This window comes from Caenorhabditis elegans, chromosome IV (assembly GCF_000002985.6).
Source record: "Caenorhabditis elegans chromosome IV".
NCBI classification, from domain to species: Eukaryota; Metazoa; Nematoda; class Chromadorea; order Rhabditida; family Rhabditidae; genus Caenorhabditis; species Caenorhabditis elegans.
The window spans coordinates 8332297-8355481 of NC_003282.8; the positions used below are offsets into that span (position 1 = coordinate 8332297).

Below are 23185 nucleotides of genomic sequence, written 5' to 3' on the forward strand. Positions count from 1 at the left end.
ATTTTCCTGTAATCTGTTCATACACACCACGCAGTTTTATTATTATATTTGCAGTATATTGTTTGATACATTATTAATAAGCTGTGCTATAAATGTTTCTAAAATATATCATGCTTATATGCATATTCATTAACCCATAGAAAATATAAAACATGACAGGAAAGGGTGGGGGATTACAGGGAATACCTATTCAAAGTTAAATAGACATACCCAAATAGCAACAGTAAAGATTGTAGTTCTTATATTGATAGTTTCAAACTGGCATCAAAGATGTTTTGTTAAAGGTCGAAGTCCGAAAAAGTAGCTCTTTTGATCTGTGAGTTATGAAGAAGTGTGCCCAATGATAAGAAATTAGAATTAAAAATTTAGTCTTTTCCACATTTTGCTCTATATTTTCATTGGCTTTTCAAAAACCATAAGATAAGAATTTTTGAAGTTTCTGCAATGTGAAAGTCACACCAGCATTGTTTCCGGTACAGAATGTGTATATAAAGAATTGAGAAATCACACTAGTATAAGTTGAAGCGATATGAAGTTGCTTATTGTTCTTCTTATTCTTGTAACCACAATAAATGCTGCCAAGAATGGAATTGATTTCATTCAACCAGTTTCAGTTGAAACATTTAAATGTATTCACAAAGATGGATATTCTTTCGTAATTCCAAGAGTATTTACTTCTGTTGGAACTCTTGATCATACTGGAATTCAAAATGTTAAACACGCTAGAGAAGGAAATAAATCATTTAAGAATACGTTTGTTAACGGTAGAAAAATTTCAGCTGGTTTAACTGACGTTGATGGATACATTTTTCCTTGTTTGGCATCTCATTGTCCATCTGCTGCAAACCAAGTTAAAGAAACTCTCGATGCTCTGAAGAGCGCTGGTACTCATGTATCCACCCTTTGGTTGGATATTGAACGTCTTGCATGGCCTGCTAATCATGCTCATAACCGTGCTTTCATTGAAGAAATGGTTAAAGAAGCCGAGGCTAGAAAACAACATGTTGGAATCTACAGTAACTACTACAACTGGCAAGATATAGTTGGATTGGATTACCATGGTCAATCTCATTTAATGCTTTGGTGGGCAACATACGATGGAATCAAGGATTTCTCAAAATTCGTAGCTTTCGGCGGATGGAAAAAACCAACAATTCATCAGTGGCATGGAACTACCAAAGGACCATGTGGAGTCAGTGTTGATTTGAATTATGTTCCATAAGTTTAATATATATTAACGAGTATATAAATCATGGAATTGATATTTTCACATTTTATTAAAATAAAAAAAACAAATTAAGAATTCATATCATTTGTGGCCCTAAAGAGGGCCGTTGGGTTCGGTGGGTTTGCAGAAAAACAGAAGATAAATGAATTATCCTCCGAATCCGTACAAAGTTCTTCCTTGACGCTTCAGAGCATAGACGACGTCCATAGCAGTTACCGTCTTTCTCTTGGCGTGCTCGCAGTAGGTGACAGCATCACGGATGACGTTCTCAAGGAACACCTTCAAGACTCCACGTGTTTCCTCGTAGATCAATCCAGAAATTCTCTTGACTCCTCCTCTTCTGGCGAGACGGCGAATTGCTGGCTTGGTGATACCTTGAATGTTATCACGGAGCACCTTGCGATGGCGCTTGGCTCCTCCTTTTCCAAGGCCTTTTCCTCCCTTTCCACGTCCGGACATTGTTGAGTGATTGAATTGAAGACTCACGAATGAGATGAAAAAATGAAGAAATGAGGCTGTCTTTTATACCAGCTGCGGTGGATGTAGGAGGGATCACATTGAACCATCCTGTTAGGACACATGGTGTACCACTCTCTCACTCTCTATCTCTTCCATTTTCTGTAGATAGGTCATTCGGTTAGAATGCAAACACTGAGATGTGTCCCTGCAGGGGAATGAATGAGGTCTCCGCCTTCTCACCCCAATATTACACTTCTTCGTATAAAAGGGGACAGACTAAAGGTTTTTTCACAGTCCCCTCGGATTTTCATCTCAAACGCAATGGCTCGTACCAAGCAAACCGCCCGCAAATCGACCGGAGGAAAGGCTCCAAGAAAGCAATTGGCCACCAAGGCTGCCCGCAAGTCGGCCCCAGCTTCAGGAGGAGTCAAGAAACCACATCGTTACCGTCCAGGAACCGTCGCTCTTCGTGAGATCAGACGTTACCAGAAGTCCACCGAGCTTCTCATCCGCAGAGCGCCATTCCAGCGCCTCGTTCGTGAGATCGCTCAGGATTTCAAGACCGATCTTCGTTTCCAGTCTTCCGCCGTCATGGCTCTTCAAGAGGCTGCCGAGGCTTACCTCGTCGGACTCTTCGAGGACACCAACTTGTGCGCCATTCACGCTAAGCGAGTTACCATCATGCCAAAGGATATCCAGCTGGCCAGACGCATCCGAGGAGAGCGTGCTTAAATGTCTTTGTGGATATTTTGTACAAGCTTGATCTCAAATAACCGAACCCAACGGCCCTCTTTAGGGCCACAACTATCCTTGAACCTTGAACAAATTTGAAATAAACTTTTATTGTATTCGTGAACTCAAATAAATAATTTCTTGTCTATTGTATGTTCTTTGGAATTGGAACTTGCAAACTTGAAAGTTCAAATTAAAGTGTTATAATACCAGAAGCAATTGGCCATCGGCATTTGCATTGAAAATAGAAACAATTTAAGATTATTCATTTCTGCAAAACAGGTCAGCATAGCATTTTATCAGTTGACAAAAAATAACGAAACCTTATATTTGAAGTAAGACGTTACAATAATTATACAGTGCAGCTCCTATAGGAAAACAAGAGTGACGTCATATTTCGGTCCAGTAAGTTCCGGAGGTGAAATGACGGTAGTAAACTGACAAAAGTGAAAAGAAGATAATTGAATGCATAATCTATATTGTGCATATATGAGTTTTCCGAGCCAGAAAAAATAAATGTTCGAAAAAAAGTTTATTAATAAGATGTTAGAGGATTTATTGTAAATGTGGCCCTAAAGAGGGCCGTTGGGTTCGGTTTGTATTATTTGGAGACAAGTATTTATTCCTTATCTCCTCCAGTCTTCTTTGGAAGAAGAACAGCTTGGATGTTTGGAAGAACTCCTCCTTGAGCAATAGTCACTCCAGCCAAAAGCTTGTTGAGCTCCTCGTCATTTCGGACAGCAAGTTGAAGATGTCTTGGGGCAATACGAGTCTTCTTGTTGTCACGAGCAGCGTTACCTGCCAACTCGAGAACCTCAGCAGCGAGGTATTCAAGAACAGCGGCCAAGTAAACTGGAGCTCCAGCTCCGACACGTTGAGCATAGTTTCCTTTACGGAGAATACGGTGAAGACGACCGACTGGGAATTGAAGTCCAGCTCTTGATGAGCGTGACTTGGCCTTTCCTCCGGTCTTGGCTTTGCCTCCCTTTCCACGTCCAGACATTGCTAGTTGAGTGTTTTTGTTCGTAAACTGGTGAGGTGTATTCAATGACCCCTTTTTATGTATTCTGTGCGGTGATGGTGGGGGAGGGTCTTATCGGGGAGACACCATCTATTGTCTATGTGCATTCGGCAGTACAGGTGCAAGTGAGACATGTGTCCCTGCAGAGAGACTCCGCCTTCCCACCGCATTGTTTGTATATAATAATCTCTATACAACCCCATTTCTTTATACTTGTCACAAGTCCATTCTCATCATGCCACCAAAGCCATCTGCAAAGGGAGCCAAGAAGGCCGCCAAGACCGTCACCAAGCCAAAGGACGGAAAGAAGAGACGTCATGCCCGTAAGGAGTCATACTCTGTCTACATCTACCGTGTCCTCAAGCAGGTTCACCCAGATACTGGAGTCTCCTCAAAGGCTATGTCCATCATGAACTCTTTCGTCAATGACGTCTTCGAGCGTATCGCCGCTGAAGCATCTCGTCTTGCTCACTACAACAAGCGTTCTACCATCTCATCCCGCGAAATTCAAACCGCTGTTCGTTTGATTCTTCCAGGAGAGCTTGCCAAGCACGCCGTGTCTGAGGGAACCAAGGCCGTTACCAAGTACACTTCCAGCAAGTAAGCAATCAAATGCTCAATGCTAATTACACCGAACCCAACGGCCCTCTTTAGGGCCACAATACATCTAAAATCCATCAGTTGTTCCAATAAAATTTTTAGTAATATTTGTGACGTCATGAAAACCGTTAGTTTTAGTTCAATTTTTTTAAATTTCATTTTAAATTTATTATATATGTATCTTAATCATGTATTAGCAGTGCTTGTTGGATGTCGTACTACATATTTTGTAATTCTCCAATTTGTTTTTAGTTGTTATCTACGGGGGCATATTTGTACATACGAATTTGGTTGTGTAAAGGGTTTATGAATACGATGAGTCAATATTATCAAAACAAAGCATGCTACGAATTGTGTCACGGCCTGTAAATTTGGTTCTTTCAGAACAACATCTCATGGCCTAATTGAGTTGTTCCAATAAAATTTTCATTTCATTAACAATTTATTTTTGTTTTATCGATAAAAATTAATTAATTTTGAATGGAATCAAATCGCGGAGAAGTTTCATCTGACGATCCTTCTTTCTTTTCTTTTTTCCGGCTCGATATACTTGAAACATTCATTTCTATTGTACTGCATCGATTTTGACGAACGAGACGATGGAAAAAGAGTTCTGAATATAAGTATAAAAATGTTTTTTATGTTCAGAATTATATGTACTTTTCAAGAAATTCCTGTACGGCTTGATGGTGAACAAAACTCCAATTGGGTCAATCATACGATACAAAACCAATGATATACTGAGAATATTAGCGTCGGCGTCAAGTGGAAGTTCGAAAAGTGGGAGAACATAAAATATTGCACACGGAACAAAAATTAAGACAGTTGGTGTAAGGGTCTGTTGAAAATTTCAGTTTGCAATTTTTGACAACAAAGGTGCAATTACCTGAACAAGAAGTGCTGTGAATAATTGTTTTTGAATATACATATGCGAAGACAATTGGGGTGTAGTTTTATGTGTCACTTTGTAGGTTTTAACTCCACAATAAATAATCACAATAACCATTGCACCAAATACACTGTTTAGTGTAAGAGCAGTGCCAATGGATAAGTAATTGAGAACTCTTTCATTCTTCTCATTTCGAACAAAGTATTCGACTGCCACATAATATACTTGCTCAGCTGGCACTTCATAAACTAAGGCCATCGATTCTCTGAATTACATAATTTCGTATCATCCCATGACCAATTTGATCATTGAAATATTAAAACTGGCCAATGCTCACATATACTTACCGTATAAATTTACCTTTTTCCGCTGTTAGATTAATACCTACAAAGCCACATCCTCCATAGACAACAGCTACAATCAACATTGAAAATACGAAATATAGACGACGCCAGCCGGAAAAGTATTTCAGATTTTTTTACTATAAATTATTATTTTAATTATTGAGTTCAATTGCATAACTCACTTGTGCATTGCAAAATACCGAAAAACAAATTGTGCACTAAGAATCAAAAGAACATATCCAACAAATACACAACATAAACCTAATGAAGCCCAAATACCCCATGATGGAAGATTCAAGTGATTACTTATAGTAAACATCATAAATGTTCCTCCAATTGTGTGGAAACACTGCAAAAAAAGGTTAAGCACTCTGAAAACAAAATATACTGATTAACCATGTGTGTGACAGAAGCGATAATCGTAAAAAATATGCTTTGCATTGAAAACCAAGCCATGAGATGTTTGTATCGACCAAATGATTTTTCAGATTTTGTGCAAATACAGTACAACAAAAGAAGATTGACGGGAATTGAAAAGCTTAGAGCTGCCAAATCGATAAACGACGTGAGTGCTATCCACACCGAACCTTTCAGCACTGTCATCTGGAAATTTCTGATATTTCCGCAACTTTACTTTTAATCATTGTGACTTTCTGTTATATCAACGGAAATTTATCTGATTGCCTATTAAAATCTTTTAATTTTTTAATTCCAAAACTAGATATCTTGAACTAAACAAAATCGTCTGAAACTATAGTATTGCAGCCATATTGATAAAAGAAATACGATATTTGAAAGATATGCTCAACATTAAATTAGAAAAAGACTATTGATTCCACACATTCTGATTGTTGTCAAGTGGGTAAAATGGAAACTGAATAAACAAGACAGAAAGCTAGTATTAAGTGAAATAAGAATATTTCCTACTAATGAGAGTGTGATGCTAATAGAAATAATATTTTTGAAATCAGAAAATCAATTTATCCCGAGAGACATCTTCTGATTCACTTTTCTGACTAAAATGATGAAATTAAATGTGCTGATTCAATTTGAATAGTTAAATTAATGTGATGTTTCATATTTGAAGCTTCATAGTTTGATTATTAGAAATGTGTTTTACAGTGATCACAATAATGGATCGTCTTGAAAAATTACGTTTTATTTGATCAACATAAAAGTTTCATTTTTCTTGAAATATCTTCTAGAAGAAAGAAGAACTGCATATCACGTAACCCTAGTTTTATTTGAGTTATGATCTTGTGAATAATACAAACTTCCAATTATAAGTTATTTAAAATAGCATTGAAAAAGTTATTTGAGATGGTAGACAGATGACTTTTTTATATGTTGAAATATCTCAAAAATTCAGAATTTTCTGAAAATATACAATTCGATTGATTATATTTCTTATTTATTCGATTTTATTTTTGTGCTTTTAATATTAAATAACTTTATTAAACCAAGTAGAGAAACCAAAAAAGTTAAACTATTGAACTGTTATATTATCATGAGCAGTATATTTTATTTTTCATGTTCAACTGTCTCTCTCTCTTATTAAAAACATCCGCTTCCAACAGATTGAAAGCATAACAACCATTTCCAATTTGATTTGCATGTTATATAAGTTTATTTTTCAATATCATCGGATTTCTCCTAATTTTCAAATTAATCTAGGTTTCTGTCTGTTATGGAATAACAGCGTTTGTAGGTCAAACATTCTAGAAAAATTTTACAAACTCAAAAAATTTGAGTACAATTGGTCTCTATTTCGATAATTTCAATTGATATAACCTGTTAGCTTGCTAGAACGTAGACTTTTAATTGTGTTTAATTGTTCCAGATTCTATGTATTCCATTGGATGTTTTTCTGCGTCTGTATTTATTCTAAAATATTATTCAATGTTACACTAACTCAAGTTTGTTGATACATTTTTTGGTTATAGTCATATAACTAATCCCTTTCTAGCGAAGTTATATTCTTCGGATATAGAAATTTCAAAAAAAAACCCCAAAAAATTATGAATGTTTACTTTTCTCAAACGGAAGAATTTTTTAAAAGTTTATTTGATACATTACACATAGGGATAACTTAGATAATTAAAACGCGGGATCCAACAAGTGGATCATAAATCAATCATTTGTGTAGCTTTCAACAAAATTGCTCATTAAACCTTGCGCCCGATGAACTCTTATTTTAATATATATTTTGTATACAATTTCTATTAAATTCCCACAATTTGTTTTCATCTCAGCAATATTATATACACTATTACATATTTATAGACTCACCTTCAAAATGGGGTCACTTCTGGTAACTCGACCCCTTTTTCTCTCACACAATGCTCATTTCTTGCCTTTTATTACTAATGTTATGGATTCTACGTTTTTTGACAGCTGTTGCTTTTCTCGGTAAGTTTTTTCCCTATTAGAACTGCATAAATGTGAAGTTTTTTCTTGAATAATGTCGTGAATAATTCGAAATTCTTTGAAAAATGAACTAGATTCTCATTCTGAAAATCAATATTAATACATAGAAAAAGTATTTTATTCCACGTTACTGTAGAAACATCGAATACGGAGACACTCCTTCAACAATTATTTAATCAAACTTACGATGTGGATATGAAACCATCTGATGATTTAACAATGGTTACAATAACTCCAAATACATTTATTTTATTATCTATGGATCAGACTCAGGAGACCATTCAGTATTCCGAAGAATTTTTATTGGTGAACCTTTTCTATTTGTTGTTAGTCTAAATCCTTTTTTTCTTCAGAGGTGGTATGATCCAATACTTCATTGGAATCAATCTGCAGTTTCCTATGAAAATGATTGGATCAAAATATCCGCAAGTCGCGCCTGGATCCCTGATGTTATTTTTACAAATGGGTAAAGGATTTCGAGGTTCTATTTTGATTTTCAAAAACATTTTCTTAGAATCGATATGGATCCACTTCTTGATAAGGACATGCAAATGGCAGATCTTCGTTATAATGGAGAAATCCGTACAAGTCGTCCTGCAGTTGTTAGTTCACCTTGCCCGCTTGAAATTGACAATTTTCCATATGATGTTCAAAAGTGTAATATTTCAATGGGATCATGGGCATTTGATAGAAGATTTCTTTCGGTCCAGTCTTCAACGATTGAGATTTTACCACAAAAAGGAAGATTTGAGGTATCGTGAATCACTTTCAAATTTGGAGTGCGGTCATGTCATGAATCATGAATGTGGGGTTTCCTCCGAAAGAAATACCTCTAGAGTTAGATCTAAAACGACACGCTTTACTACCGAATCAGAACCCCGCACACATTGGTTTAATATGACGGAGCGAATGACTAATTGATCTTACAGTTCTTACTTTAGAGAAAATTCAAAAAAGGATATTAATCACAAATGGAGAACAAACTTGCTTACTTACATTAGTAGTTAGATGAATTTCCATTCATTCTCGATTTTTTTTTTTTGTGATATTTCTGAATTTCAGATTATTTTGGGTATTTTAAAGCAAACCCCTATCATCATCAGTCCGCCTTTAGTTTTTTTGGTATTAGGTTATAGTACGAAAAAACTTCCAGGGAAACAGCGAATGGGAGCTCATATCAATTCTCACCGTCCGTTCCGACAGCTATGACACTTTATTAGAAGAATGGTTTTCTGAAATTACATATGTTGTCACATTAAAGAGAAAGCCAGTTTATTATGTACTTGTTATCCAGGCTCCCACTTTCATTTTATGCACTATCACAATATTCGGTCTTTTCACACCGAATAGTAATGAGGATGAGCGACTTTCAAAGGTGAGTAGATTGTGAATAGCATTTTTAAGCAAGGTGTGATATCTTGTTTAAATGGATTTCTTTGAAGTAACACTAGTTTAAAGTATCTATAGGTTGAACTATGTTTGAACATGTTTGCTGCAATTTCAATGATGCTCCAATTGGTTTCCGATATGATGCCCAAGGCTTCTCGTCTCCCATTACTCGGTATAACTAATTATTTTCAGAATTTTCGTTTTTCACATTTTTTAAAAATAATTTACAGGAAATTATATTATTGCGGAGATTTTTGTTGTGACAGCAGCAACAATTGCATCAATTATTATCCAACAAACGCATCATCATGTTCATACAAGTGCAATTCGGCCACGGAGATGGTAAAATATCTTTTAAAAAAGATCTAGTTTCACAAACACCTCTTTAAATTCTTTCAGGTTACGATGTTTAGTTCTTTGTGAATGCAGAAGAAGAAGATTTTCTATATCAGAAGCAAGTACTGTTTCCAGTGTAGATGTTCCAGAGCACGCGATTCAATCATTCTCTATTCTCAAGTCATCATTACATCAAGTAATCTAGTTTCTGCATTTAACAATACATTTTCAATTTCAGACAGCAGTTCTAGTTCGTGATACTCTCCAACGGATGTCTTTAATAAGTGAAAACCAATTGCTTTGGCTTAAAATTCTCGACAAAACTGATTTAATGTGTCTTTTTCTGTTTCAAGTTGCTAATATTGTCGTTACAGCAGTTTTTTGGAGATAAATATGATTTTATACATTTTCGAATTATAAAAATGCAAATTTAAGGAAACAAATGAAGAAATAAATTTTTTCAATTTTTCTTTAGTTGGATATACAATAATTGCAGTTCGAAAGTGGAGCAGCAACATTGAGAAAATCATTTAAAATTGCTACTTATTTCCAAAAATGTCGAACGTAAATATTTTCATTTATATATATATTTATTTATAGCCAAAAAGTACAGCTCGTACCTATCATAATTTCAAATCTAGATTTTTTAATTCTAATTATACTTTAACTGGTTGTATTTGCATATTTGAAAGCTTCGAACATACAATCTTGAAAGATTGCTCTACATTTTTCAAAAAGTCCAAAAATTATTATCGGCAACAATAAAAGTATTTGAGTGTTTAATATACCAACTATTTTCAGATTATTTTCATATAGTTGATTCCTGACCTTCCCATAGACCTACATTCTGACACCGACAATATTGTGTACATTTCCGCATCATTTCCATTTCGTTCCCACACTTTGTCTCGACCTATTTATTTTATGAACTAGACTCACTTTGTGTACCTCTATTTTTCTTGAATGTCCTGGCTACTAAATTCACTGCTAACTTTTTTAGTGCTACGCACGTTTGGAAGTAACACAACAAATGGTAAATTAATTGTTGAGTTTATTTAACAATGACATTGTAATTTCCAACTGTTTATATTTACAGTGGAGTCAAATACCGAGGTATTACTACAAGAGCTATTTAACCGAACATATGACGTAAACGTTAAGCCATCTGATACACTGACAACTGTCACTATAACTCCAAATACATTTCTTTTATTGTCGATGGATCAAACACAAGAAACCATTTTGTTTTCTCAAGAGTTTTTGTTGGTAAGTTTAGATTTTATGTATTTTGGAATGTAAGGAAGATAATAAAAGTTTTAACTATAGAAATGGTACGATCCGATTCTTCATTGGAATAGAACATTGTTTGATTATAATCGAGAATGGATAAAAATCTCAGTTAGCAGAGTTTGGGTCCCAGATGTTATTTTCACAAAAAGGTAAGTTTTTAACTCTCGCCTTTTTGCCTCTCGTCCGGAAAACATCTCCGAAAATTGACAATACTGGCTCAAAGGGAGTAGGGCGAGTGAAGAGGCAGACAATAGGCAATCCCATTCTGAGTTCTTATTTACTTCATATAAATATTCATTTTAGATTATCAGTGGAATCTCTTCTCGATGAAGATATGCAAATGGCAGATCTTCGTTATAATGGAGAAATCCGTACAAGTCTTCCAGCAGTTGTAAGCACTTCTTGTCCACTAAACATTCAAGATTTTCCACATGATGTTCAAGAATGTAATATATCAATGGGGTCATGGGCGTTTGATCGAACTGTTATTGTTGTACAGTCATCGGTGGACGAGATTCTTCCACTGAGGGGAAGATTTGAAGTGAGCATAACTAATTTTCCCACTGAAAGCATTAAACTATTTACAGGGAAACAGTGAATGGGAACTTTTGTCAATTCGTGCATTCCGCACCGATTCATTTGAATATTCGCTAGGAACTTCATTTTCTGAAATTACATACACTGTTACATTGCAGCGAAAACCAGTGTATTATGTACTTGTTATTCAGGCTCCCACTTTCATTTTATGCACCATTACAATATTTGGACTCTTCTCACCAAACAGTAATGAGAATGAACGCCTTTCTAGAGTGAATGAATAATCTTAAAAGGAGGTTGTTAATTCATGTTTTTAGGTTGAGCTGTGCTTGAATATGTTTGCTGCAATTTCAATGATGCTTCAATTAGTTTCCGATATGATGCCCAAAGCCTCGCGTCTTCCATTACTAGGTAAATGAAGTCTAATTATTTTTATCCATCTATTATTTTAAATGTAGGCAACTATATTATTGCTGAAATTTTTGTGGTTACTGCAGCTACAATTGCTGCAATTGTTATTCAACATGTTCATCATCATGTTCACACAAATGCAACGTGCCCTCCAAAATGGTGAATATATGAATAATTAATTAATTATCTCTACTTTTTAATAGGTTACGATGTCTCGTACTATGTGATTGTATGAGGGAAGAATTCCCTTCTAAAACCAGTTCTGTATCCAGTATGGATGTTCCCGAGAACATCATTGCGCCTGTTTCTCTTCTGAAGTCGTCATTACATAAGGTAAACCACCATGATTTGAACATTAATTGATATATTTTAGACTGCGTTTCTTGTTCGTGACACTCTGCAAGAAATGTCTCGCATTAATGAAAATCAGTTGCTCTGGCTCAAAATTCTGGATAAAACTGATCTAATGTGTCTTATTCTGTTTCAAGTTGCCAATGTTGTAATAACAATTGTATATTGGAAATAAAAATCAAAAATAACTTTCAATAAATTTATATTTACCCGTTTAAAAAATTTGATCAATTCATAGGGATAGATAGTCCTAGTGGCAAAAATTGGGTACTTGTTTGACAGTAAATTAAAAAATATTTAAAACGTCTCTAAAGCACCCTCAAAACAAATGATCGGTTTTAGTGAAGAATAATTTATATTAACAACTTTCCTGCGCGAGAACATGGAATGTTTGGACTTTTTTAGAGTATTGTTTTCTGCGGGGTTGACAAATTTTCAAGAGTCCCTAGGCCTTCTACAGTGCCGGCCATAATTCTATCCAATTTTAGTTTTTTGACAATAACTTGTTTCAAAGTGATTCGTTTGAGTTGAAAATTCACTATAATATGAAAATGATCAAAACATAACTATTACTGCAAGAATTATAAAAAAAGCAAAATTTAAAAAAATTTCGGGGAATTTTCAAAAATTCGAAAAAGTGAAAATTATCTAAATTCTGAAAATAGGTTCTTTGTGAACTGGATCGGTTTTATCTGTCTACGAAACTGTCATTAAACTAGTAAATGAATCTTTGTGAATTTATTTTTGGCAATTAAAACTTAGGTGTCACGTGACAACAGACCATAAGCTTACCTGCAACTTGCAAGTGCTTGAAAATGGAAGAGTCTTTCTATTTTCAGTCATTGTGGCTATGAAATCAGTCTCATTCATTTTTAAATTAGGTTTTCTACATTGTTCAAGACTATTCTATTGATTTTGTATAATGTTTCTATCTATCTCGCTGGATATAAGCATCGCAGAGACACTCAGTGCTTACCAAGTATGTCAATTTTTGTCTTTGCCGCCTTGGTAAAGCTACCCTAACCCCCTTTTTTTCTAATGTGTGCAAAAAGTCAAGCAGTCAGAGTGAGGGATGGTAAAGCTATCGCACCTGCAGCAAACTAACTTCAAAATAAATTATGGTTTTATAAATTAGGGTAAATTAGGTTTTGGTTTTCTCAAATGTTTTTTTTCCGCAAACGTTATTGGATTTGGCCTATATATATTCTCCAGGCCAACTAGAAAGCATTCAGCTGGCTAAAAACACGCGGTTATCGGTATATTCATAATTGAACAAGGCTTCCCTCAAGTGACTAAAAAAGCTTGTTTAATTACATGAAACGGATGAACTAGAAATTCTTTAATTTCTTTTTCGATGACCGTGATGTTTTACTTTATTTCAAAAATAATTCCAAAAAACATCCAGAAACTTTTTTATAAAGGTTGTTTTTTCTCCGCTTCAACCTCGACCTTTCTTTATCTCCACGGTCAATCTGCCCTAGATCCGTCCGTATAAAAGATCGGAAAATGTGTAATTCAAATCAGTCTCTGCTCGAATCACCGATTCTCTACTCACTCGACTACTTCTCTGCAATGGATCAAATCCCACCGTACGAGTTCAATAAGTACGTGCTCTACGCTCGTGGTGCCGTCATCGTGTGTGCTTCATTTGAGGTTCGTTCTGTGCCGTTCGTGGTCCTCGGAGGACTGGTCCTGGTTTTTAAGGGCTGGCCTCTAAAGACTTGTCCTGGCTCTTGGTCTTTTGCCCGTTTTCCAGAATGTATAGAACATCATGAAATATTTGCAGCTCCTGATGGTTCTGTTCGGTTCCCTCGGCGATTGCAATTTCCTTGCCAAGCTATTCTACTTCATCTTCCTCGGTGGAGCAGTTGCCGTCTCATCGCACAACATTGCTCTCAACATTGATGGTCGCGAGGAGATCAACAAGGTTCTTACCTCGTCTGACAATGAAGTTCGTGGAAAGTCTGCCGCATTGGTTCTTGTCCCAGCTCTTGCTGGTATCTTCGTCTTCTTGTGTGTTTCTGGGCATGCATTCTTCTCACTTTTCGTGCTCATCCACGTGCTCGCCGCTGTTGGACAACTCGGAATTGAAGCTTATGAGTTCAAGAAGGGACAATCTGGAGCTCCAGCACAAGACCCAGCCGCCACTGCACCACCAGCCCAGGATCCAGTTGCAGCTCCACCAGCACAGTAGAAAGAATACTTGGGGGTTTTTGAAATAAAAGTTTTTACTTGCTCTTTTTGATCAGGAATGTAATCTGCAAATTCTGCTAGACTCGGTCGCCAAAAAACCTGGAAAAACTAAGTGCTCTTTTCTACTGTAGTTTCAGAAGAGTGAGCATCTTGTTGTAAGAGTAATATTTTGTTGTGGTTAGTCCGAAGAGAGGCTTCTGTGATTACTTAAAAACTATCGTAACTATCAACTTTTTGAGCAAATACTGGGTTATTGGAGTACTTTAGTATGATTGCTGTTCGTTTCGCTGGGTTATTTCAAGGATTCTCGCAAACTGGAATAATTCAAACACTTTCTAAATGCTCAATAATCTTTATTATTAGTTCCAACTCCAACAAGAGAAACATTCATTTTCTTCCCCATCCAAGTGGAGTCGGTGGACGATAGATGGTATGTCTTGCATTTGCAGATGGGATGAAATTGAATGAACTTGGCTGAGGAGCTCTTCTAGCTGGGTTGAACAGTGATGGTAGAATTTGATTAGTTGGAATGAATTGCTGTAAAGTATTATACGTTTCTTTTGCTTGAAAGTTTGAAATCAGCCTACCGCGGAAACCGAGAAAATGGCGAAAGCAAGGAAGATGCAGGCGGTGAACAGTTGCATTATGAGATGCGCTTTTTGGACTTCACCGAAAAATGGTAAATTTATATGAAAACATTTACGAGCTCCCTCCGATTGTAGTGTTCAAAAACATAACAGGTTTCATAAAATATTCTGACCCCTCCGACAATCGAGAAAACTCTAAACATTTTAACTACACCCCTTTGATTTTTTTGAGAAGAAATCAAATTTTGCAGTGGTTTTTTCGGAGGGACCTCATCAAACTGGGAATATAAAAGAACGCGTTTTGTGTAGTATCATTAGCAAAGTCTTTGAAAATGCAAATATTCAATGCCTATATCTTCCTTGTCTTCACAATTTGCTCAGTTTCTGCGGTAAGTTTTAAATGATCAAACTCAAATAATATTATATTATTCAATCAGCAATTCTATCCATGGTCAATGGCTTTTCAACCAGTTGATCACATTGAACCATCAATCTTCAATCCAATTCCACAAGCTCCAGAGCCAAATTTGTTCAATTTCATTCCATCTGCAGTTGCACAGCATACTATCTGTGCATACTATATATCAATCGTCCACCAACTCCACTTGGTTGGGGAAGAAAATAAATGTCTCTCTTGATGAAATATATAATAAACATATTCAAGCATTCAGAAAGTCTTTATTTTATTGCACACTCCCCCTAATGTAACAAGTTTAAACCGTTTTACAGTTGTTTTCATCCTATTACGACATTGTTAATACATTTTTTAACATTATAAACTGGAATTTCTGACATGTGTAGTGTTCGTAAGTGTAAGTGTTCAATAAGTAATCACAATTAAAAGTATCTACGAGCAAGATTTCAAAATTATCAAAAACTTTGAATATTATGTTTATATTTCTTGTACGTTCTTTCTAAACTCTGTGCCTATTGGTCGGCCCAAAACAAATCGTTAAAAAAACAGATGAACACTTGGATAATATAGTTTCAATTGCGAGTCCCTGATGAACCTGTGACTCAAAGTGAAGTTCCTCGCAATCTGCTGACACTCTGAAAAGGGTCGCGGGTCGATCCATGTTTACGCCTAACAAGTTAGAAAGCTACAATTTTTGCGAATCCCATCCAATCATGCAATCTCTGCCTTTGTTTTGTTTTGTTGTCAATGTTCTTGAAATGTGATTTTCTGAAATGTTGTGGAAATCATCATGTGAACGCATCATTTTATTTTCCAATCTCAGTCATCTTTTCCCCGTATAAAAGATTCTTCTAAAGTTTTGTTTCTACATCATATACAAAATGACGGGATTCTCAAGTGTATTCCTAAGCATTCTTTTTTGTATTTTCTTCCCATACGTTGTCTATTCGGCCAGTTCTACAAAATTCAATTTCTCTGGAACAATCACATGTAATGCCACCATGAAAGATTCATTTGTCGAGAAGCTGCAAGTATGGGAACATGATAAAGCGTTAGTTTGAATATAAATTTTTATGAAAATCTATTGAAAATATGTCAGAACACCAAATGATATGATAGGAGAGGTAGCACAATTTATTAAAGACAAATCTGGTTTCTTTTATAAAGTTGACGCAGAAGACAATGGGGATGGACTATTTGATGTAGGTATTGTTGTGATTCTAAAATTTTGCTGTGACTTATAGGAGGAGTAACGGTTGAGATGATTTGGAACGTAATTAATGGAATTTTAATTAATTTCAAAGTACCCACATGTTTTGTCTATGTGTTCAAAATACTCAGAACTGTTACATGTTCTTTAAAACCAATTTTAATTGTGTCGTTTCAGAATGATTATGAAATTTACTTCACTATCTATCACAATTGTACAGAAAAACGAACTGGAGATGATGTGACTGTTTATGTTAAGGATTTCCTTGTGATTGATGGGTAATTCTTGCTTGTTTTCAGTATTTTACAGAAGAACTACCGTTCCAGAGCCTACAATCACACAATGGATATCAATTTGAGTGACTTGACAAAACACTAAAGGAAAAACTAAATATGTGTTAATAGATTGACTGAAAATATTAGCATCTATGTTTAATAAAACAATTTTGTTACCCATATTTTCTACAATCAGCCAAATAACCTTTCGGCCATCATTCCGAAAACCTGAAATGCTCGGAAACTGTCCTTTCGACCGAAAACAGGCCAAGCAGATACTGTAGTAGAATATCAAGTAGTTGAAAAACGTTTGGAAGTTTGGAATACTTTCAATTTTATTAAATAAATATTAAAATTCGTTGCCTTTTACATTTCCTTTTTTTCGGATTTTCCTGTTTTCGGCCGAAAGGACATTTTCCGAGCATTTCAGGTTTTCGGGGCAAATACTCATTGACTCCAAAATCATTGACTACCTGTGCTCATTGCCTTCCTGTTCTCATTGCCTACTCTTTCTCATTGCCTACCCTTTGCTCATTGTCTACTCGTTTTCTTCATCAGTCAAGAGGCACGTACAAGGACCGTATTCCAAGAATACATCAAAGATACATCTACTCAATTTGTTCATTCATTCAAAGGGTATATATATTTACAATCTTTCAATCTGTACACAACATTTCGGGCAACAATTAATAGTAGATGTCATGTTTTAATTTATATTAATTTTGATAGGACACGCAAAGGCTGGGCAACATTCATTATCCATCAACATTAATAGCAACAATAGCAACAAAAAAACAATTAAAAATTTGAAATAAAAAGTCTGGAGTTGATAGTGGCTTTCGATCTAAAAATGAAATAACCTCCAAAACTCTCTAAACTGAGTATTTTCAAACTGGCGTATCTCAAAAAATACACATCTGGATAACAAACGTCCAACTAACAAAATGATCAGAAATATTTTTTCTTTCTAATTCAATAGTTTTTATTTCAATACACCAACTTTTTGTAGAGTTACACGGAGTCAAAGCCATTTTACCAATTTTCAAAAAAATTTTAAGAAGTCTTTTGTTGTACCCTTTATAACTCAACTTTCATTAATTTTCAGAAGATAAATTTTGTTGAATAGTGAGTGAAAAATATTTTTCCACATTTTACCAGTTTCAAGTTTTCGGATATTTTCATGTTTCGCCAAGTTACAGACCGTTTTTCAAAAAAAATCCAATTTCGCTTATAAAAATCTTCATATTCAACGTATCGACTTGAAATTTTGAGAAATGATCACTTTTTTGATGTCTCTACAATGTCCTAAAAAATCTTTCAAAAAACACTGTCCATCTCCAAAATCGTCCTTCGCTCCGAAAAATGAAATCGGACTTTTGCTTTTCGAGAAATGTGCGAAAAAATCAAAGTGGCTTAGTGGCTGTGGGTCGATCTAAAAATGAAATAACCTCCAAAACTCTCTAAACTGAGTATTTTCAAACTGGCGTATCTCAAAAAAAAACCAACTTTTTGTAGAGTTACACGGAGTCAAAGCCATTTTATCAAAATTCACAAAAAATTTTAAGAAGTCTTTTGTTGTACCCTTTATAACTCAACTTTTATTGAATTTCAGAAGATAAATTTTCTTGAATAGTGAGTGAAAAATAATTTTCCACATTTTACCTTATAAAAATCTTCATATTCAACGTATCGACTTGAAATTTTGAGAAATGATCACTTTTTTGATGTCTCTACAATGTCCTAAAAAATCTTTCAAAAAACACTGTCCATCTCCAAAATCGTCCTTCGCTCCGAAAAATGAAATCGGACTTTTGCTTTTCGAGAAATGTGCGAAAAAATCAAATTGCGATTTTTGGGTCGAAAAAAATATTTTTAGAAAGCTGAGACCACGCTATTTACGAATTTCATGTTTATTTTGAGTGATTTCTTCTCTTAAACGACCTAAAAACTAAACAAAAATAACATAATTTTTATTCTCACGTGTAATTATTTGGTAATTTGCTCAGTGTTTCAATTGTTTTAATGCAAATTTAAAAAATTTCACGTGAGAATAAAAATTATGTTATTTTTGTTTAACTTTTAGGTCGTTTAAGAGAAGAAATCACTCAAAATAAACATGAAAATAGCGTGTTCTAAGCTTTCTAAAAATATTTTTTTCGACCCAAAAATCGCAATTTGATTTTTTCGCACATTTCTCGAAAAGCAAAAGTCCGATTTCATTTTTCGGAGCGAAGGACGATTTTGGAGATGGACAGTGTTTTTTGAAAGATTTTTTAGGACATTGTAGAGACATCAAAAAAGTGATCATTTCTCAAAATTTCAAGTCGATACGTTGAATATGAAGATTTTTATAAGCGAAATTGGATTTTTTTTGAAAAACGGTCTGTAACTTGGCGAAACATGAAAATATCCGAAAACTTGAAACTGGTAAAATGTGGAAAAATATTTTTCACTCACTATTCAACAAAATTTATCTTCTGAAAATTAATGAAAGTTGAGTTATAAAGGGTACAACAAAAGACTTCTTAAAATTTTTTTGAAAATTGGTAAAATGGCTTTGACTCCGTGTAACTCTACAAAAAGTTGGTGTATTGAAATAAAAACTATTGAATTAGAAAGAAAAAATATTTCTGATCATTTTGTTAGTTGGACGTTTGTTATCCAGATGTGTATTTTTTGAGATACGCCAGTTTGAAAATACTCAGTTTAGAGAGTTTTGGAGGTTATTTCATTTTTAGATCGAAAGCCACTATCAACTCCAGACTTTTTATTTCAAATTTTTAATTGTTTTTTTGTTGCTATTGTTGCTATTAATGTTGATGGATAATGAATGTTGCCCAGCCTTTGCGTGTCCTATCAAAATTAATATAAATTAAAACATGACATCTACTATTAATTGTTGCCCGAAATGTTGTGTACAGATTGAAAGATTGTAAATATATATATACCCTTTGAATGAATGAACAAATTGAGTAGATGTATCTTTGATGTATTCTTGGAATACGGTCCTTGTACGTGCCTCTTGACTGATGAAGAAAACGAGTAGACAATGAGCAAAGGGTAGGCAATGAGAAAGAGTAGGCAATGAGAAAAGGTAGTCAACGAGCAACAAGTAGGCAATGAGAACAGGAAGGCAATGAGAACAGGTAGTCAATGATTTTGGAGTCAATGAGTATTTGCCGGTTTTCGGATTGATGGCCTCTCTGATTTGACTATGGGGATCTTCTAGGTCAAAGATTGATCATTAAAAATCGCTCCGCGTTGGAAATCATCTTGATTCGATTTGTGCTTCAATTTTTTCTATAAAACCTGAGATAATTTCCAATTTTCCTTCATTCATCATCAAAATGGTTCGAATTTTTTCCACTTCATTCTGTATTCTCTTTCTCATACTTTTCCCGGTTGCTAATTCAGTTCTAACTAAATTCCGATTCAATGGATCTTTCACGTGCTCCCACAAGGTGGCTCCGTTTGTTCAGAAAGTACAAGTTTTCGAACATGACTATCTGTAAGGTAACTAAACAATTTCAACAAATGCTTATAGTAACCATTTTAGAACGTTTAGTGATAAATTAGGAGAGTTTAACGTCTTCCGAACGGTTGCTCCAAATTGTATGAAATATCAATTTAATTTTGAAGAAGACGGTGATGGAAAACCGGATGTAGGTTTTTAAAAATAGTTACTACAGTACATCCGATTTACAGGATGGATTCTATGAAATTTATATGAAGATTTGGAACACTTGTATGATTCCTACAAAATTCAATTCCAAGAAAATTTCATCTTACTGGTTCAAAACGAAACTACCAGTCATTGATGGGTATACAATTTTATTTTCATTTAGTAATCATAAAATCGGATGAATTTCAGAATAATCTATGCCACCGAGAACGTCAATTTGGATAAATTTTCGATTAATTGAACTACGGTTTCTAAAAATAAATAAACGTTTTGAAGTCAAATATACAAATTATACAATACAAGACAGTGAAAATACTAGTCACCAGCCTATACTTCTATTTTATACTGCAGACAGGGACATGTAAAGCGCTGGGGATCCGTTCACGAGAATTCGAGAAGTCTCCTACTATTTAGGCCTGTGGAAAACTGTCCTGAAAAAATATGCATGCCCTCATACCTTACCGAATCTTATCTTACCAAAAAAATATCGTGGTTGTCATCTGAAGCATAACGGGAAAAAGAAAGACCTGTTTAATGTCAAGTACATTCTTTACAAGTTTCAGAAAAGTCCCATTAAAAATTGTGTTGGAAATAGTCATTGGATACAAAAAATGACTACATATAATTTCGTACATTTCAGTTCAAAATCGGAAAATCATTGGACAATTGTAACAATACAATTTTTTTCCAAACAATACTCTAAAAAATATACCTGACATTGCTCTCTTCCATGATTCCAGTCACTCCTAAACTTTTCCTCACGAGGAATTGAACATGCGTAATAAATTTGCCTCATATTTTTGTTGAAAATTGACTCCTTGCTAAAGCTAGCTGATAGATAGATGTGACAATGCATCAAAAATTACACCGCCCACGTTGGAGCCATCCTTATTCGATTTGTGCGCCGATTTTTTTTCTACATAAACTTACATAATTTGATATTTTCTTCTATTGATATTTGAAATGCTGACAATATTTAGAGGCTTCCTGTGTATTCTCTTTTTCATACTCTTCCCAGTCGCTGAATCAGTTCTCACCAAGTTCCATTTCAATGGATCTTTCACGTGCTCCAAGAAAGTTGCTCCATTTGTTCAGAAAGTGGACATTTTCGAACATGACCTGATGTAAGTTAACTAAAACTTTCCAACAAATGCTTATAATAACCATTTTTAGCACGTTCAATGATAAATTAGGAGAGTTTCGAACGGATTCCTTCCAAACGGTTGCTCCAAATAGTATGAACTACCAATTTCTTTTTGAAGATGACGGAGATGGATCATCGGATGTAAGTTCTCTGGAATAGTCGTTACGATATGTATGTACAACAAAATTATAGGATGGATTTTATGAAATCTTCATGTGCATTTGGAACACCTGTATGATTCCTACATGATTTGTTCACAACAGAGTTTCGAAATACGTTTTCAAAACAAAACTGCCAGTCATTGATGGGTATATTTTTACAAAGTAATCATAGAACAGTCTGAATTTCAGAACACTCTATGCCACGGAGGACGTCGATTTGGATAACATTTGAATAATTGAATTATAACTTTTAAATATAAATTGTTATGTTGAAGTGAAACACATATTAGAATAGTTTAAATATTTCATTCAATTTCGAAAATCCTAGTCACCAATCTTTACAAAAACCTATGGATTACCATAAGGTGATGTGATCGCTACGTGTACCTGAAAGAAACCAAGAAAAATGTGCTCTATTCTATATATTCTTTCATTCAAGCTTCAGAAAAGTTCGATTAGAATATTGTCTTGGAAATAGTTCTTGGTTGCAAAAATAAATGTTTCTGTAATTTCGCAAATTTCAGTTGGAAATCAAGAAATCGGCAAAATTCGAGAGAAATTTCAAGTATGTTCTATCAAGTAATAATCTGCTCGTTTTTGTGGCTCGAGTCATGTCTGAAATTAATCGCGTTAAAAAAGTGTACATGCTTACTAAACTCACCACGTGACCATGTAAAACAATGCACCATGACAGTGGGCGACACGTGGGATGTAGGCCTTCCACGAAGGTATCCTCATCGTCTTTTGCTTCGACGACGCTTTCGAAAAGTTTCACAATTCTGAAAAATCAAAACAAAACCGTCTCCTCCACGTTGAAACCATCCTAATTCGATTTGTGCTGTGATTTTTTCTACATAAGTTCTCATATTTCCCATTTTTCTCCACTCTTGTTTGAAATGCTAAGAATCTTTGCTGTTTCCCTGTGTATTCTCTTTTTCATACATTTCCCAGCTTCTGAATCAGTTCTAACCAAATTCCGATTCAATGGATCTTTCACGTGCTCCAAGAAGGTGGCTCCGTTTGTTCAGAAAGTAACAGTTTACGAGCATGACTACTTGTAAGCGAACTATAAATCACAATTCAAGTTTTTTAATCAAGAATTGTAGAACTTTTGATGATAAATTAGAAGAGGTTACCCTTTTCCGAACGGATTCTCCGGATCGTATGAGTTATCAATTTCGTTTTGAAGAAGACGGCGATGGAAAACCGGATGTAGGTTTTCTGGCATAGCTACCTCAAAACATCAGATTTACAGGATGAATTTTATGAGATTTATATGGAGATTTGGAACACTTGTATGATTCCTACTGAAAACAACAGAGTTTCGAAATACTGGTTCAAAACGGAACTGCCAGTTATTGATGGGTATATCTTTTTTTATTTTCACTTAGTCGCAAACCGGCTGAATTTCAGAACACTCTATGCTACTGAGAACGTCAATTTGGATAACATTTGAATAATTGAATAAAGAGTTTATTAAGTAAAAAGCATGTTGAAGTTAAAT

General features: G+C 34.8%; 13 protein-coding genes, 1 non-coding gene and 2 pseudogenes across 16 annotated transcripts; 11 read left to right on the plus strand and 5 right to left on the minus strand.

Annotated features, from left to right (window-relative positions):
- Positions 1–529: 529 nt before the first annotated feature.
- lys-10 (LYSozyme) lies at positions 530–1222 on the plus strand (the record flags this gene model as incomplete). Its single annotated transcript, NM_069004.3, has 1 exon — positions 530–1222. The coding sequence occupies one exon, from the start codon at positions 530–532 to the stop codon at positions 1220–1222; it is 693 nt and encodes a 230-aa protein (NP_501405.1).
- A 153-nt stretch (positions 1223–1375) lies between these two features.
- his-31 (Histone H4) lies at positions 1376–1687 on the minus strand (the record flags this gene model as incomplete). The annotated part of the gene is made up of 1 exon (NM_069005.3): positions 1376–1687. The coding sequence occupies one exon, from the start codon at positions 1685–1687 to the stop codon at positions 1376–1378; it is 312 nt and encodes a 103-aa protein (NP_501406.1).
- A 321-nt stretch (positions 1688–2008) lies between these two features.
- his-32 (Histone H3) lies at positions 2009–2419 on the plus strand (the record flags this gene model as incomplete). The annotated part of the gene is made up of 1 exon (NM_069006.5): positions 2009–2419. One exon carries the CDS (start codon positions 2009–2011, stop codon positions 2417–2419), a length of 411 nt encoding a protein of 136 aa, NP_501407.1.
- A 619-nt stretch (positions 2420–3038) lies between these two features.
- On the minus strand, positions 3039–3422 carry his-33 (Histone H2A; the record flags this gene model as incomplete). Its single annotated transcript, NM_069007.1, has 1 exon — positions 3039–3422. One exon carries the CDS (start codon positions 3420–3422, stop codon positions 3039–3041), a length of 384 nt encoding a protein of 127 aa, NP_501408.1.
- Positions 3423–3675: 253 nt separating this feature from the next.
- On the plus strand, positions 3676–4044 carry his-34 (Histone H2B 1; the record flags this gene model as incomplete). Its single annotated transcript, NM_069008.1, has 1 exon — positions 3676–4044. One exon carries the CDS (start codon positions 3676–3678, stop codon positions 4042–4044), a length of 369 nt encoding a protein of 122 aa, NP_501409.1.
- Positions 4045–4510: 466 nt separating this feature from the next.
- F17E9.14 lies at positions 4511–5876 on the minus strand (annotated as a pseudogene). The gene is made up of 6 exons: positions 5670–5876; positions 5456–5622; positions 5277–5410; positions 4927–5194; positions 4701–4878; positions 4511–4653 (listed from the first exon to the last, which is right to left on the minus strand). Coding segments are annotated over exons 1-6 (1097 nt in total).
- A 1763-nt stretch (positions 5877–7639) lies between these two features.
- lgc-6 (Neurotransmitter-gated ion-channel ligand-binding domain-containing protein) lies at positions 7640–9816 on the plus strand (the record flags this gene model as incomplete). Its single annotated transcript, NM_069009.3, has 9 exons — positions 7640–7682; positions 7837–8006; positions 8054–8166; positions 8215–8452; positions 8854–9075; positions 9168–9261; positions 9320–9431; positions 9489–9621; positions 9664–9816. The coding sequence occupies 9 exons, from the start codon at positions 7640–7642 to the stop codon at positions 9814–9816; spliced, it is 1278 nt and encodes a 425-aa protein (NP_501410.3).
- F17E9.17 lies at positions 8974–9111 on the minus strand. Its single transcript, NR_056307.1, has one exon. It is a non-coding gene; the product is annotated as an Unclassified non-coding RNA F17E9.17 (non-coding RNA).
- A 572-nt stretch (positions 9817–10388) lies between the features above and the next one.
- On the plus strand, positions 10389–12236 carry lgc-5 (Neurotransmitter-gated ion-channel ligand-binding domain-containing protein; the record flags this gene model as incomplete). Its single annotated transcript, NM_069010.5, has 9 exons — positions 10389–10458; positions 10522–10691; positions 10752–10864; positions 11019–11256; positions 11303–11524; positions 11570–11663; positions 11711–11822; positions 11867–11996; positions 12037–12236. 9 exons carry the CDS (start codon positions 10389–10391, stop codon positions 12187–12189), a joined length of 1302 nt encoding a protein of 433 aa, NP_501411.4. The 3' UTR covers positions 12190–12236.
- Positions 12237–13521: 1285 nt separating this feature from the next.
- F17E9.5 (DUF7087 domain-containing protein) lies at positions 13522–14250 on the plus strand. The gene is made up of 2 exons (NM_069011.5): positions 13522–13667; positions 13801–14250. The coding sequence occupies exons 1-2, from the start codon at positions 13587–13589 to the stop codon at positions 14206–14208; spliced, it is 489 nt and encodes a 162-aa protein (NP_501412.2). The 5' UTR covers positions 13522–13586; the 3' UTR covers positions 14209–14250.
- Positions 14251–14543: 293 nt separating this feature from the next.
- F17E9.18 (Neuropeptide-Like Protein) lies at positions 14544–14855 on the minus strand. Its single transcript, NM_001307631.4, has 2 exons — positions 14795–14855; positions 14544–14744 (listed from the first exon to the last, which is right to left on the minus strand). Exons 1-2 carry the CDS (start codon positions 14849–14851, stop codon positions 14595–14597), a joined length of 207 nt encoding a protein of 68 aa, NP_001294560.1. The 5' UTR covers positions 14852–14855; the 3' UTR covers positions 14544–14594.
- A 266-nt stretch (positions 14856–15121) lies between these two features.
- Positions 15122–15462, plus strand: F17E9.15 (uncharacterized protein). Its single transcript, NM_001268382.5, has 2 exons — positions 15122–15183; positions 15232–15462. The coding sequence occupies exons 1-2, from the start codon at positions 15127–15129 to the stop codon at positions 15430–15432; spliced, it is 258 nt and encodes an 85-aa protein (NP_001255311.1). The 5' UTR covers positions 15122–15126; the 3' UTR covers positions 15433–15462.
- A 614-nt stretch (positions 15463–16076) lies between these two features.
- F17E9.4 (TransThyretin-Related family domain) lies at positions 16077–16874 on the plus strand. The gene is made up of 4 exons (NM_069012.7): positions 16077–16260; positions 16309–16411; positions 16597–16697; positions 16746–16874. The coding sequence occupies exons 1-4, from the start codon at positions 16091–16093 to the stop codon at positions 16795–16797; spliced, it is 426 nt and encodes a 141-aa protein (NP_501413.1). The 5' UTR covers positions 16077–16090; the 3' UTR covers positions 16798–16874.
- A 3165-nt stretch (positions 16875–20039) lies between these two features.
- On the plus strand, positions 20040–20657 carry F17E9.16 (TransThyretin-Related family domain). The gene is made up of 4 exons (NM_001268383.3): positions 20040–20202; positions 20251–20356; positions 20400–20515; positions 20566–20657. The coding sequence occupies exons 1-4, from the start codon at positions 20042–20044 to the stop codon at positions 20615–20617; spliced, it is 435 nt and encodes a 144-aa protein (NP_001255312.2). The 5' UTR covers positions 20040–20041; the 3' UTR covers positions 20618–20657.
- A 682-nt stretch (positions 20658–21339) lies between these two features.
- On the plus strand, positions 21340–21913 carry F17E9.19 (annotated as a pseudogene). The gene is made up of 4 exons: positions 21340–21500; positions 21550–21661; positions 21713–21828; positions 21871–21913. Coding segments are annotated over exons 1-4 (432 nt in total).
- Positions 21914–22575: 662 nt separating this feature from the next.
- On the plus strand, positions 22576–23167 carry F17E9.3 (TransThyretin-Related family domain). The gene is made up of 4 exons (NM_069013.4): positions 22576–22738; positions 22788–22893; positions 22937–23046; positions 23095–23167. The coding sequence occupies exons 1-4, from the start codon at positions 22578–22580 to the stop codon at positions 23135–23137; spliced, it is 420 nt and encodes a 139-aa protein (NP_501414.2). The 5' UTR covers positions 22576–22577; the 3' UTR covers positions 23138–23167.
- The last annotated feature ends 18 nt before the right edge of the window (positions 23168–23185 follow it).